General features: G+C 42.6%; 1 protein-coding gene across 4 annotated transcripts; it reads left to right on the plus strand.

Moving 5' to 3' along the window:
* The first annotated feature begins 10,331 nt into the window (after positions 1 to 10,331).
* On the plus strand, positions 10,332 to 15,420 carry RPP38 (ribonuclease P/MRP subunit p38). 4 transcript variants are annotated; one of them, XM_045857930.1, is made up of 4 exons: positions 10,410 to 10,457; positions 11,141 to 11,254; positions 12,519 to 12,627; positions 14,480 to 15,420. In XM_045857930.1, the coding sequence occupies exon 4, from the start codon at positions 14,494 to 14,496 to the stop codon at positions 15,334 to 15,336; it is 843 nt and encodes a 280-aa protein (XP_045713886.1). In that variant the 5' UTR covers positions 10,410 to 10,457; positions 11,141 to 11,254; positions 12,519 to 12,627; positions 14,480 to 14,493; the 3' UTR covers positions 15,337 to 15,420. The 4 variants fall into 4 exon arrangements, with proteins under 4 accessions (XP_045713884.1, XP_045713887.1, XP_045713886.1 ...); XM_045857928.1 differs by lacking the exon at positions 11,141 to 11,254 and having other exon boundaries at positions 10,332 to 10,457; XM_045857931.1 differs by lacking the exon at positions 11,141 to 11,254 and having other exon boundaries at positions 10,335 to 10,457; positions 12,568 to 12,627.
* Positions 15,421 to 15,794: the final 374 nt, after the last annotated feature.

Consider the following 15,794-nt stretch of genomic DNA (forward strand, 5'->3'; position numbering starts at 1 on the left):
TTTCACGGCACCAATGTGGCCCACAGCTCAGCTCTCTTGTAACTCAAGAGCAAATAGATGGCCATTGCTTTGTGGTGCTTCTGGGCCATCAGCAAGACTTAGATCTGCTCCCTTGTGTGGCACATGAACACCATCGATGCAGTTGGCCAAGGTTCTTTGTAGCCAGGGAGTGGCTCCATATAAGGCTTTAGTTTGTCTTCATGACCTGTATTCACCCATGGATCCTTCTTTAAACAAAAAAGATTTTATTTATTTTTTAGAAAGAGTGGGAGGTAGGGAGAAAGAGAGGGAGAAGAACATTGATTGTGAGAGAAACATCTATTGGTTGCCTCTCGCACATCCCCAGTCGGGGACAAGCTTGCAACCCAGGCATGTGTCCTGACCAGGAATCAAACCAGCGACCTTTTGGTGGGCAGGATGATGCCCAACTCACTGAGCTACACTAGTCAGGGCCATCACATATACCTTCTTAATGGGCTCTATAGTGCCTCCTTTGCTGGGATTGAGAAAGAGAAATTTCCTGAGCAGTTTTTCACGTTTTCTGGACATGTAAATGGAATGAATATTCACTGAGTCCCCAAGACTGAGAGGCCCTGCAGCATGTTGGATTTACTGCTGACCTTGGAGTTAAGGTGACTGAAGGTCAACTTAAAATTGGGAGAAGCTGTGAGAAGCTTGGCTCAAATCATCTCCAAAGAAATTCATTTCCAGAATCCACATGATGAACTGGTCTTTATAATAGAATCAAAACACAAAGCCAGCCAACCCACACGTGCCTGGGCTGCAGGTTTGGTCCCCGGTTGGAGTGCGTGCAAGAGGACCCTGATGGATGTTTCTCTTTCATGTTGATGTTTCCCCCTCTCTCTTCTTCTCTTTCTCTTGCTCTAAAATCAACAAGCATGTCCTCAGGTAAGGATTAAAAAGTTGTACATGAAGTAAACTACATGTTTCAAAGATTTTTTTTTAAAGATTACAAATTTCTGCCCATTTTATATTCCTTCCTGCTTTGTGACATTTTCTGTGATGAGTTTGACATTATTTTACTTGTCACTAATACTGGCTTTTTTTTTTTTGCATAAATGTAAGTGGTTTCAAATGCTACATTAACTACTACAATACGGTTACCTATTTCTGATATATGGTTTCATGTGATTGGTTGAATTTGTTTATGGTCTGATTAGTCTAAACATCTGTCAGTGATGAAGTTTCCCAAAATGCAAGATTGGTTATCGGTGTCAGCAAAAAGACTCATACTTGTGTCGTTCATAAGAAATGAGTCTACCTGTGCTACAAGATTCATAACAAACAGGTCTGTAGGCAGAAAATCAAAACAGGAGTCTTAATAGTTTCTGACTAAGCACTAAAATAAAGTCACTTTTATAATAGTAAAGTTATAACATTTCTGATGTCACAACATTGAATTAGTGATTACAATACTTGTGATTATATTACAACTTTAGATAAGTACATAATTTTCTACAACATTCTAGTAAGTGTCATTTTCTTAAACAACAAATAGCTAATATAATTTCCCCCCCAAAATAACTAAGTAAGCAAGGTCTAGACATGAAACGTCCCATTTCATGTCACTTTAAAGTTAGGATGTTCTGAGAGAACTCCCCGCAACAAAACCAGCCAGGACCATTTTACTGTCCACAAGTTTCAGAAAAAGAACTAATCTGAAAAGAGTCACTTTTACCTTCATTTCATTTAATATTTATATTTTTAGGTTATTCAAAGTAAAGGTTCATAGGTATCTTGCACCTTTACCCATCCTATCAAGATACAGCTGCTAGCGCGGGGCTCTGGCCTGGCCTCCCGAAGCACCATTGGCATCAATCTCTCATTTGTTCGAATGTTCCTCATTAAACTTGTGAAATTTTTAGCCTTTGGCTTCAATGATAATACGTAGGCGGGGCCGAATAGAATTACATAGGGCTTATAATTTTGTCTCCACTCTGCTCTTTTGGTTGTAACATTGCATGTTTTACATATTAATGCCCAGTTAATGTATTCTGCAGCTGAGCTCCAGCAAACACGTCTTCCTACTGTAACTACCTCTGGTTCCCCACCTAGAAATCACTTCCGTTTTTTTGGTCAACAACCCTACGTTTGCTTAGTTATGGAGGCAAAAAACGCTCAGGGCAGGTGGGTCCATCTTCAGGAGAGGAACCGTACTTGGCCTGAGCCAGTCTGGGTCGACTCGTCCACCTCTTCTGGTGGCCGGTTTAGGTGTGGGCATGTGACCTACTCTATCCAATAAGCCACAAAGGGAAGTGTGCTGGGGCTTCTCAGATTTTTCCTTCTGCTAGGAAGAAAGAAATGCACGAGGCAAAACTTACTGCCCTACACCAGGCAATTGTGTAGGATGGGATTTGGAGCTGTGACCGCTAAATTGTGACCTGGAGAGGACAAGCTTGAGGGCAAATGCCAACATTCTGAGGACAGCAAAAGGGAAACAGAGAAAGCCCTTAGGATTTTGATGAACTGCTGTGTAGCCAAATGAGCCAAGTCTGGAAAACCTCCAGACTTCCACGGCAGGTAATAACCCCTATTGAATTACCACTTTCAGTAGCACGCTTTGTTACCTGCAGCCTGAAAGCATCATCATCCTTAAAACCGGATGAAAATGTCTGCACCTTTAGACTGTATTTAATACAGACGGCACATGTGGCTATGAACAGACACATTCTTTGCAACAAAGTGTTCCTCACTTTCCTCCAAGGCAAGTGGGGCCTTTCTATGCTCCAGCCCAGGCTTCTCATTAAGTGAGGGGATGGCCACATCTGAGACTTCAGACAAGCACTGTTTTGTGTGTGTGGTAGAATGTACAGAACACAAAGTTTATCATTCTAACCATTCTTAAGGGTACAATTCAGCGGAATTAAGTACATTCACAATACTGTGCTACCACCACAGCCATCTACTTCCAAAACTTTTCATCTTTTCCCAAAAATGCTCTATATCCATTAAATAATAGCTTTCCATCCCCTCTTCCCTTCTGCCCTTGTAACCTCTGTCGTTTTCTGTCTCTACGAATTTGCCTATTCCAGGTACCTCCTATAAGTTCAATCAGACAATATGTGTCCTTTTCTGAGTGACTTATTTCACTTACCATAATGTTTTCCAAGGTCCATCCATGTTGTACCCTGTTATCAGTACTTCATTCTTTTTTTTTATGGCTGAATAATGTTCTGCTGTGTGTATACATCACATTTGTTTACCTATTCATCTACTGATGATACTTGAGTGGTTTCCACCTTTTCACTATGGATAATGATGCTATGAACATTGGCATATAAGTATCTGTTGAGTCCCAGCTTTCAATTGTTTTGGATATATTAGGAGTGGAATTGTTGGGTCATATTGTTGAGTCCATATTTAACTTCTGCAGGAACTGAAAGTTTTCCACAGCAGCTGCCCCATTTTACATTCCCACCAGAAATGCAGGAGGGTTCTTATTCTCAATATTCTCACCGACTTTTTTCTAAATAGCCATCTTAGTGGGTGTGAAGTGGTACCTGATTATGGCTTTGATTTTCATTCCCTGCTAAGGATGTTGAGCATCTTTTCATGTGTTACATTGGCCATTTGTATATCTTCTTTGAGGAATGTCTACATCCTTTGCCCATTTTTTAATTGGGCTTTTATTGTTGAGGTATAGGAGTTATTTTTATATCCTGAGTATTACTCCCTTAACACATTATGATTTGCAAATATTTTCTCTATTCTGAGGTCATCTTTTACTCTAGATAGTGTCAATGGACAAAGGGTTTCGATTTTGATGAGGATTCAGTTCATATTTTTTCTTTTGTTATCTGTGCTTTTAGTGTCATATCCAAGATATCATTGCCAAATGTCATGAAGTCTTCCCTGCTTTAAGAATTTTACAGTTTTAGCCCTTATGTTTAGGTCTTTGATCCATTTTGAGATAATTTTTTGTATAAGATATAAATAAAGGTTCAACTTTCTTTTGCTCATGGACGTCCAGTTTCCCCAGCACCACTGGTAGAAAAGACAGTCCTTTCCCCACTAGCCCCCTGGTTAAAACTAACTGACCAGATATGTGAGGGTTTATCTCTGGGTTCTCTCTTCTATTTGTCTGTATGTCTGTCTTTATGCCAGTATAAGGTTGTTTTGATTACTGCAGCTTTGTAGCAATTTCTTTTAAATCAGGAAGTTGGAGTCCTGCAATTTTATTCGTTTTTGAGATTGTTTTGGCTATTCGGGTGTCCCTTGAGAACCCATGTGAATTTTAGAATGGGTTTTTCTATTTTAGCAATCATCTGGAAAGAAAAATACAAGCCCAAACCCCACCATGTCTGATTCTCGCCCCCAGAGATTCTGATTTAAGGGTTGTGGGGTAGGACACAAGCATCAGGAATTATGCAGCCAAGGTTGAGATCTACTACTTGAAATAAATAGCTCTCCTTCTCAGAATAGCCACTGACAATATATGTGATGGTCCACTACTGTTCGGGCCCTAGTGACCTTTCCTGCCTCATCTCGCTGCCTTCTTCCCCACAGCATACACTCTCTATCCACCAGGTCTACTGAATTACTACTCGAAGTTCCCTTTTTCCAGGTTTGTAGATAGCTGCTGCTCTCCTGCCTGAAATGCCCTTCCCCTACCTTCTTAATTGGCCAACTCCTCTTTCAAGACTAGGCTTAAATGGCACCTCCTCCAGAAGCCTTTAGGATAGGAAGTAACTTTAGTCTGGTCTACAAGCTTGTAGCCATCTCTCCTCTGCTTCCACTCTCACTCTCCTTCAAAGGGCTCCTGCTGTGCTGGGCCCCCCTGCTGTTTCAACAGGCCTCACCCTCCTGCCCTGAGGGCCTTCACCTCAGAACACTCTTCCTTGGATGTATGTGCAGCTCAGCCCTTCCCCTCCTCCAGGCTTTGCTCAAAGGTCACCTCTTGGGGAAGCCTTTTATCACCCCCAGCCAGGCACTCCCTTCCCTCCTTCCCTGCTTTGTTTTTGTCCATAGCACTTTGCATCATTTGACATAGTGTGTGTGTATGTATATGTGTATACATAGTTTATCATGTCTCCTCCATTAGAACTTTGTTTGGTTCACTGCTTTACCCTCAATACTTGGAATTCAGTAAATACTGTTATCTGATGACTACAGGGAGAAAGGAAACAAGGGAAGGAGTGTGGAAAGAAGGAGAGAAAAACTTTCTGCATTTTCACATATCTAACATCTAGCTCATTGCCTGAAATATAAAAGATGCTCAATTAATGTTGTTGAGCAAAGTAATATGTTATTTATTTTACATATACAGACATATGTGCACATTTCTAGCTTAAAAGTGCTTCTCAAATTTGTTCCTATATTGCTTTGGAAAGAATTTTGTCATAATTTAATTCATATAAATATCTACACCTTAAAATTGTAAAATTATAGGGTCTATGTATATATATGTCATATTTTGAACAGTTACTTGCAGCCAATTTTGTATCATGTTGACACTTTATGTCCAAAATTGGTGCTAGCTCTTTAGGACCTATGGAAAAATCAAAAGTCTAACATCACATCACTTTAGGCCTCTTCCCTTAAAAAATAGTTTATTAAAAGAATAATCTCAGACTGGCTTTGTTACCACATGACTTAAGGTCCTCGAAAGTTTCTCTTTTTGTAGGACGGCTCTGCCAAGGCCTCCAGACCACTTTACACATCTCTGCCCAGCCTCGAGTGCAAGGCTTGCCTAAAGACTCATGCGAGCCTTGCTGGGATTCCCTGCAATTCCTCCTCGTCTTGTGGGAGACTCCCACAAAAGTGAAATTTCTCCTTCATTTCCCTAGCTTCAGCTGAGACCAGGGCTTTTCATTTTGCCCTTCCTTCTCTTCCCCCATCCCTCAGCACCCAGGGTACAGCTGCTGGCTTCTGTCTCAGTCTCTGGAACTACTCAGCTGAGGTTTAAAGTTGGTTTGTCAATGCAGCATAACCCACCACTCGTAAACCTATGGTTATTTTACCTCTGCGACTAAGGATGTTATGCTGATCTTGCATCTGATGTCTTGTAAATACATTAAGTGGACTGAATCCAATTAGGTTTCCTTCTTCCTGGCCTCCTTGCTGCCACCACATTGTTACTTAGGGATTACTTAACTGCTCGAAACGGCTGACATTTACATTGGCTCTTTGTAGTATTATATAGTCCTGCCTAGCAGAGTTTCCAATAGCACAGACTCAAAGGCTGTTCTTGGACTTTGTGGCTCATAGTTAATATGTTCTTAGTAACTAATTTAAAATAACTGATTACTATTTGTATAAAAACTGTTGTTATATAAGAACAATCACACTGTGGTAGTTAATTTAATGAGTACACTTGACTGATCATGGGGTGCCCAGATTAACCATTATCTCAGAGTGTCAGGATGAGACTAGCAGTTGAACTGATGACTCTGTAGAGCAGGCTGCCCTCCCTAATGTGGGTGGGCATCACCCAGTTTGCTGAGGGTTTGCATCAACAAAAGGCAGCAGCAGAAGGAATTTGACCCTTTTCCCCCTGACTCACTGCTTAAGCTGGGACATCTCATTTCATTTTCTCTGGCCCTGCAACTGGGCTAACGCGCTGTCTGCTCCCCTGATTCTCAGGCCTTCAGGTTTCGGCTGGACTACACCGCCAGCTTTCCTGACTCTCCGGTTTGCAGACAGCCGACTGCGGGACTCGTCCTCCAGAGTCGCATGAACCAATTCCCCATAATAAACCATCATTATATGATGTATATACTTATCTCCCACTGTTTCTGCTTCTCTGGAGAACTTTGATTACTAATACACAGCAAAGATTAGAAAACCATAGAGAGGAAGAAGAATCTGGCAGTCAATTCTCCTATACTCTTCTATTGACACACTTTCTTGTTGGGACTTCCATTTAGTTCATCAAAGGACTGTGGCTGACATAACTTATAACCAGGTATCTTAAACCACTCTTACATCATGCCAAACATATAAATCTAATAGCAGTCCAATTCTAGAATTAATATTAAAAAAAGCTTTGTTATTCAAAAACCAAACTGAAGTTTTACATGGTAAAATTGTGAGGTGGCAGCTAGGAATGAGCAGCCAGAGGGGAAATAAAGGCAGGGCCCTCACCATTACAACCTAACAAAGAACTCAATACAGGAGGCTAGAAGCAAGAGGAAGACGTGTCTCACCAACTGACTCAGCAGTCCTGAGCTTGGTCTGATAAGACTGTCGGGTGTCCCCAGCATTATAGGCAAAAAGAGCATAGGAGGAGCAGAGTCCTTGAGCCTGTGTGGTGAAAAGGGGGACTACCGTAACAATGTCACTAAGATTGCCGGGTACAGGAAGGGGGCCAGTCCTTGAGATTCTATGCTGGGAAAGGAAGCTCCTGTAACAATTTCACTAACTAAAACAAAGAGCCTTTACTCACTGAGAAAGAAAGTCTTTGTAGCTATACATTATTCCCAAGGAGGAAGGAGGGGGACCTAGAAGCCAGCTAAGGTACACAACCACTGGTAGGGAAAGTGGAGGCAGTCTGGCTTTCTCGCCCAGGAGCCTAGGTAACCAAAGGAAGCAGTGCTCCCATAGCCTTGGAGGGGCCTGATACCCAGTGTTCTCATAGCCTTGAGACTGGGTCCAATAAACTGTTCCCACAACATGAAGCGGGCTCTCATGCACAGAATTATGTTATGTTTTGTAAAGTTTTGGCAGTTTTCCAGCTTTGTTCCCCTCTAGTACTTAAACAGGTAGGGACTTCTCCTGGGGGTGATGTTAGGAGACATGCAAGGGGACAGGTGCCATGATGGGTGACATGCTGGGGAGCAAGGGCCACAACATGTGACCTGCAGGGAGACATGCAGCTTCCAGCATGTGTGGCTCACCCACCCATGAATGAAGGCATGCCAGACATCCCATGGCTCCATGGATATTTTTCTGTATGCACAAATACCATGGACCTGCCTGGCCTTGAAGGATCGCAACACGCCCCTAAACCCCAACAGTCGGCATACTCAGATTAGCTTAGTATCTACTTGCAGCCTCGGCTCAGAACACACTCACTAACGTACTAACAACTTTATTTTCTCTATTCAGACTAGCTGGGCGCCTGCTTGCGGCTTTGTACCATGCTTGTGTGTGTGTTTCATAAGTAAGCTTGCTATCGCATTTCCTCTATATGTGCTGTCGCTCACTTGGGACTCGTCTCTTGTGGCAAGACAAGAACCAAGAACCAAGAACCACGAACGGAGGCAGGGAAAGAAGCCTCCTGACCTGCATCTCTTTCTCCCCATCTGTAACAAAATAACTCTAACACCTATCATTGAAAAGTAAAATGAATCATTCAGTATAGGATACCCGGTACATAAGAGTTACAGTGATAATTTGAAGACACTGAAAAACATGGAAAATGTTATATATGAAACAAAATCAGAACACAAAACTCTACCTACATTTTAACAATGTAAATGTGTGCATAAATGTGGAACAAATTAGAAGGGAACACGGAAAGGAAATGTGTTTTGAGGTAATTGAGTCATGGGAATATTTTTTTCTTTCTACTTTTTTGTTATGTTCGCACAACACAAATAGAGAAATGTAGTTATTAAGTTTAACAAAAATTCTTGTGGAAATTATATGATTAGTCTTAAATTAAAACACAAGCACTAAAATCATAGAGGTACAGTTACTTTTTATTAACTCAATTCTTAATTCGGGTTGGCACTAGAGTCATCACAGTTATCCGAATCAAGCACTTTTTATGCACAGGGACTGTGCTAAGCATTGAACACAGACAGGCTCTTCTACTGCTCACAACAGGGACTATTCTCATCACTTCATCGAGGGTTAACTGACTTGCTTTATGGTTGCAGGCTTAGTCAGTCCTGGAGTTAGGGTTTCAATCTAGCCAGCCTGGCTCCAGAGCTGTGGGAGGTAATGGCAGGTACGGTAATCTTCACCCAGCAAATGTAAACCAAGATGATGTTATAACTCTAAAATCTAGAAACTTAAGGGGACAAAACATTAATACATTTCCTTCTCATTACTCTAGCACAGCAATTTTCAACCTTTTTCATGGCACACATAGACTAATTACTAACATTCTGTGGCACACCAAAAATATATTTTTGCCAATCTGACAAAAATAGGTATAATTTTGGTTCATTCACACTGGATGGCTATCATTGTGTTGACTGTTGTCATTTTTTTTATTTGACAATCTAAGGGAAAAGAGGTCAGTGCCCCCGACTAAACAGTCAAGCTTCGCATGTTTTAAAAATGCTTGCGGGCAGTTGAAAATCGCTGCTGTACCATTGCAGTTAGACATGGCGTCTCTGTTTGTCTTAGAGCTTCCAAGTAGAGACCTATGACTACTTTAGAAGTGCATGTTTACCGTTCATCACGATGAACTAAGAGAATTCATTTTATTAAACAGTATCTGTTGTTACACTCAAACTCGCTATAACTTAGTTCTTTCTGATCTTTCTAATTGTGATTCTAAAGATCACATTGTACTCTACCCTTTGCTCAATAATCTTTGACAAAGGGCAACACATCTCTTTTTTTTAGTTTACCGCCAATTAGGTACATGTAGGTGATGGAAATTGAATATATGAAATTAGAACAAAAGAAGTAGGGGGAGGGGAACAAAACAAGCAGTTAAGAGACTGAGAAAAAGAGGAGGAAACGAAAGAGGGGGGCTAAATTAAACTGGAACAGAAAAGGTAAGAGTGTGCCTGAATAGGAAAGAAGTTCGTTAGGTCAGAATCAGCCTACTGTTTTCTAAATTCTTGAAATGCTGACCTTGAAAATATTCTTCAGCTGGTTTACAATTGTCCGTAACTTCCACGTGACTCTGTTCCTAACCATTCACCTCCGTTGTTTGGAGTAGCCACAGCAGACATTTGGAGTTGCCGAATTGCTGTCGCAGAACTCAAAGCAGCCTTTACTCCCTTTCTTTGGGTTTGGGGAGCCGGGGAAGGAGGGCTCAAGATTGCCTGTAGGGATGTTATTTCCTCAAACCGCTCCTCATCCTCCATTTATCTTGACTTTCGTGGTTCTGGGATTTTCTTGGGGATTCAACGGAGATGGGGGGCAGGGAGGGGCTAGGGTTTTGCGTCCCTTATGCAAGCCAAATATAGAAAAGCAGGAAGAGAGAGGGGGTCGCTAAGTCCGTCAGTCTGAAAGGTAGAATTTGAGTCGGGAGGGAGAAGGTGGCAGGCGAGAGGGCGAGCTTTCAAGAAACTATTGCGGGCTGACAGGTTCGCAGATCGGGAAGCCCAGATAGCTTACAGCAGGTTACCGTGGTAACTGTGAGATCGCGCGAGACAGACTCCGCGCCTGCGCACTGCTGCCATAGGACCCTGACCGACGCCTCTTCACCCGACCCCACGTACACCCTACGCTCACATCTGAAGGGTTTTACTGATCCGTCCTGGCTGAGTAGCTTCCGGCACCCGCCAGGCAGTGAGCGGGCTTTTTCTGTTGTGAGTGAACAAACGCAGAATGATGAAATATCAAATTCTTTGAGCATTTGGGAGGTGGGGCTGGGAGGGCGAGGGCTGTGCGCACGCGCGTGGCGGCTCGCGTGGACCCGGCGCCCGTGGCAATCGTGAGTGGGAGGGGGTAGGGTGGCGGAGAGACAGGAGGGCCCACGCGGGTGGAATCGTGACTGGGACTCGCGGGGTGCTGAGGCCGGCGGGCATGCAAGGTCTCCCAGACCTAGTCGCCCCTGCCCGGCCGGCGTGTTTTCCCGTCTGGGGCTTTGGCTCCTGCTCTCGCCTCTGCGGAGAGTTTAGCGTCTTTTGGGTAGCAGAGATACTACGATAAAGCCCCACCTTGGCCCTTCAGTGTTCCACAGCCCGGAAGTGGAGCCGGAGAACAAAATAACTACACCCCGTATGCTCAATAATAAAGTATCGAAGGTCCTAGATATCAGCGCAGCATCCAAACGGAGAGATTAACGCTGGGTCAGGACTGCAGTCACTGGGAACTGGGCCTGTCCACCCTACGCCGCTGGATCTAGAAACCGGGAGGTGTCCCTGAGTCCATTCTCTGCTTTACTCCCAGTAGATCGCTACGTTCCGGAGATTTTACCGCGCAACTGTTTTAACTAGTCTGTATTCCTATCCATTCTCTCCGCAGTGACTCTACCATTATTTCTTACCAGGACTTCTTCGGAGTCTCTGCTGCTTCCACTCCTGGCAGATGACCCTCACGGGCCCAAATCCATAAGGATCTGCCCTGCTTTCCTCATCCTGCCCCTCCTCTGCTTTATAATGCAGTACGGTTGCTTCCCACTTTAAGGCCTTCAACGATCTTCACCATATGGTCCTTACCTATCTTTTCTAATATCTCACTACTCTCTAGCCTCTGCCCCAGTGACTTGACTTTCTTTAATGCTGTTCCCTGGGCACTGTTCTTGGTGCTCCATTTGGTAGGCATTCTTCAGATATATAAAAGTCACCTCTACTAGGAGGCCCTTCCTGACCCCCTCAACTACTCAGGCTTCTGCTATATGTTCCTTTAGTATCCTGTAGTTCCCTGACCTGAATGTTTTACTATGTTGTTATTGGGTTGGCCAAAAAGTTCATTTGGTTGTTTCCATAAGATGACTCTAGAAGTGCTTAGTTGTCTTTTAACTTCATTCGAAACAACTTTGTCAGATTGTATTGTGACAGCTGTCATATCAGCATGCATTTAAAAAAAAACTTAACCAAAATTGGTGATTTTTTGTGTAGTCATTTTAATATTGAAGACGGAAGAAAGCATGCAACATTTTCAGCATATTATGCTTTATGATTTCAAGAAGAGTAACCATGCAACTGAAATGCAAAAAAGGATTTGTGCTGTGTGTGAAGGTGTGAATGTGTCAAATGTGGTTTGCGAAGTTTCATGCTGGACATTTCTTGCTGGATGATGCTCCACGGTTGGGTAGACAAGTTGAAGTTGATAGTGATCAAACTGAGACATTAATTGAGAACAATCAACGTGATACCACTCAGGAAATAGCTGACATACTCAAAATATCCAAATCAATAAAGTTATTTGTGAAAATGAAAAATGTGTCTTTTATTTTAAAGAAAACTAGACAGACTTTTTTGCCAACCCAATACCTCCTGATATGCCTTCCTCATAGATTCGACACTCAGTGAGGTCAGTGACTTTTTTTCTGTAATATTTTACGGGTTAGTACATTGTGGATAATCCGGAAATACTTGTTGATGTAAGAAGGGGGGTCATGAGGCTAAGAGTGGGAGTAGTATTCCAGGCCAAGGGGATAGTATGCATGAGGACACTGAGATGAGAAACTGGCTCAGTGGTGGGGTGTAACATGCATGGTGGGGCATATTAAGGAGAAAGGCTGGTGGAGAGATGGGAACAGAGTGTGGTGGGCCTTCTATGTCACCTTAAAGAGTTTGCACTTGATCCTATAGGCAGTAGAGGCCTCCAAGACATAGCCCAAAAGGCATCTCAGCAAGAGCTTCCTTTTTTTCCTTTCCAAAGCCCTTACTTCTTACTAGTGAGTACTTGTTTTTGGATTATAGGGCATGGAGATTCTGCTTATCTGAATTTCCTGGTTCTCATCTCCCCCAGCCAGATCTGAAGACAAGAGGAGTTAATGCTTACCGTGCTCTCTCTGCAGAGCACAGAACTGTAAGTATTGATTCTGTTTTGTTTGAATGCTGACACATTGACTTGTAGTTTGGCAAGAGCTCTGTCAGATCATTTTTGTCTTCTCTTCCTGACCACCTTCAGCCTGATGCCAGCCTCTGCCAGTCACTCTTGGGTTTGCATGAGCTACTGCCTGGTTCCCCGAGCTTGAGGGGAACATGGAGATAATGGGGGATGGGGAAGGCTGTGCAGTGGGGCTGGTTTGAAGGCAGCAGATACTGAGTCTCTAGCAGTGAACATGATATGGACACAAACGAGGTCTGACCTTTCACCTCACGGAGCTGTGGAGAAGAGAGGTCCTGAGGCCAATTTTCAGGGCTGTCCAGTGTGGGAAGGCCTCCCGTCCTACACCTGCAGTTGCTAGTTCCAGTTCTGTATCACATTCACCCAGGCAACTTTTTGCAAGTCCAGATGCTCTAGGCCTGTTCTCAGTGATTGCAGTTGAGTAGCTCGGATGTAAGGACCAACCATCTGATGTTTTAAAGGCCACAGATTATGAGGTGCAGCCAAGATTGGGAGAGCCTAAAAATTTAGACTTAGAAACCAGCTGTGACTTTTAGCAAGGTATTTGACCCGATGCTGTGTCCTCATCCACACATTGGGCAATTATACAGGAGTTTTGTGAGACTGAAGTTAATAGATGGAGAAAGTGCTGTATAAATTCTGACATTCCACAGGGACACTTGCTCACCAACATCAGTAGACAGCCCAGTAAGTGGGAGTTTAATTGGGGAGGACTTAATTCTTAATCCTGCATGGGGCCTTTCAGAGAGGGCAGGCCTCAGTGGAGTGAGTGAGGGAGTATCTGGAATAAGAGATCTGGTTACCTGAAAATAAGGACAGTTCCCATTCCAGACTTATCCTGGGCTGCCTCATTTACCCTGAGTTTTGCTACATGGGTCTCTATGGTGGAACATGAGGAAGAAAACAGAGAAGAGAAAGGAATTTGCAGTTAGCTCTGGGAAGGAGAAACAGGATATCCCCCCTGGACTACTATTTTATAACATTTTCCCAGAAAGGCTCCTTCTGGTTATTTTTCCTTAATGGAATGGTAGCTTTAAATTTCATGACAAAATTTTCCTAGTTTTCATCATATTGCCAGCTAGAGGAGCAGTCGGCTTGGATTAACTTTAGGAAGGGGGACTGTCCACCTGCCTATGTATCAAATGTTTTAGGAAGGATACACAAGAAGCTCAGGGTCCAGGGAGGGGGAGAGAACTTACAAGATGGCATAAAATGAAAATGTCATTTGCACTTCTAATCATGTACATATGTTACTGTTCATTTTTAAAAAAGGAAATCACATCTAGTTAATTATAAAAGGCAGAGGCTTCCAGGGTCCTCACAGATCGTGAGCTCTGTGTAGACAGATATGGGGACTCTGTGAGTGGGTTGAGGACTTGTTCACTGCTGACTTCAGTGCCTACAACACTGCATGCATGTCAGATGTTTGTGAATGCACGAATGGAGGCCTAACTAGAGAGGAATTTAGGAAATGGTAACAAATCTATAAGATTAATACCATACAGTCATTAAGAGGATAATTTTGAACAAGTAGAAACATGTAACAATTTTAGTAAATAAAATTTCACTGTGATTGCAGTAATGCAAAACATTCATATATTGCCTATATATGAATAAAGACAGTCATAAGAAAAAATGGGGAAAATAAATTACTTAATCTTAAAAGACAGGTTAAGTGTATGGTCACGTAATTGGTCCTCTATAATTAGGCTTGCTCTGGCCTATAAGGAATCAGAATAAGTACAGCCAGGATGTTCTTAAGACATGCATTGCCAGTTAACACTAACTTCCCTCATCATTTGCTTCTTAGGAAGGATTTTCAGAATGGCTGTGGCTCCTCAGGCACCAGGGAGGGGCTCCGTTCGGAAGACAAGACCTTTAACTGTAAAGACTTCACTGAACAACCCATATACTATCTGCTGGAGTGCTCTGGAGAGAGAGGATATGCACTTCATCTTACAAACACTTGAAGATAGATTTAAATCTGTTGGGCTTGAGAAGATTGAGGATAAGAGGAGAAATAAAAAGCAGCCTTTTTCAAAAAAACAAGGCAGAGAGAAATGTAGCATAGATGTTATGAGTGATGCTCTGGAGAGAAAACCAGAAGATAACCAACAGGTGTCAGGGTGGACTTCTGTCCATGTCAGGAAGCAGCTTGCCATTGGCGTTAATGAAGTGACCAGGGCTCTGGAAAGGAACGAACTACTTTTAGTTCTCGTGTGTAAGTCAGTCAAGCCTGCGATCATCACCTCACACCTGATTCAGTTAAGTTTAAGCAGAATGGTTCCTGCTTGTCAGGTTCCCCGTCTCAGTGAGAGAATTGCACCTGTTATTGGCTTAAAATGTGTCCTGGCCTTGGGATTCAAAAAGAACACCACTGACTTTGTCGATGCAGTAAAAGCTATAATCCCCAGAGTACCCAGTTTAAATGTACCATGGCTTCAAGACAGACTTGAGGACTCCAGGGAAAATTCAGAGTCTGACTCTTTGGAAAACGAAGACAAAGACATTTTGGACACTTCCTTTGAAGACCTCTCTAAACGCAGGAGAAAGCCAACTGAAGGTCAGCAGGCTGTAGTGCTGCAACCCCTTAAAATAAAGAAACTGATTCCAAACCCTAATAAAAAGAGGAAACCACCCAAAAGTAAAAAAACTACTTCAAAGTAAACTTGTCACTTCATACAACTGGAAAATGACACCTTGTAAAAAGAAACCTTGAATAAATTGTTACTTTTACAAAGATTCATGGGAGATTGGTAATGTTCCTTTCAAATGTGAGACTTTTTAGACAGCACAGAGAAGCTGAAGCTTAAAAACACTTAAGTGCAGAAAATAGAAGTATGCATATGAAAAGTTTATTGAAACCAGTTTCTATGCTTGTGCAAATTCACTTTTTAAAAGGCTGTCACAGTGCTTATGAGCAAGAACATTTTCTCTCAAACTTGGAAAATGTACCACAGTAAACATGGTTCTAGTTAGTAGGGCAGATGTAACTGGATTGCAGATATGCCATCAGTTTAAAGGAAAGATACTAAATTCTAAGCAATACATTGTTTTTAGAAACAATACATCAGTTTTTATTTCTTGTCCATTTGACTTTCTTTGGGTGGGTATAAGCATGGGCT

Source organism: Phyllostomus hastatus, unplaced genomic scaffold (genome assembly GCF_019186645.2).
Source record: "Phyllostomus hastatus isolate PE091 unplaced genomic scaffold, TTU_PhHast_1.1 phas_scaffold_1674, whole genome shotgun sequence".
NCBI lineage: Eukaryota > Metazoa > Chordata > Mammalia > Chiroptera > Phyllostomidae > Phyllostomus > Phyllostomus hastatus.

Excerpts from the sequence above, each read along its gene's own strand:
- RPP38 (XM_045857928.1), top strand. The coding sequence starts at position 14,494 with ATGGCTGTGGCTCCTCAGGCACCAGGGAGGGGCTCCGTTCGGAAGACA.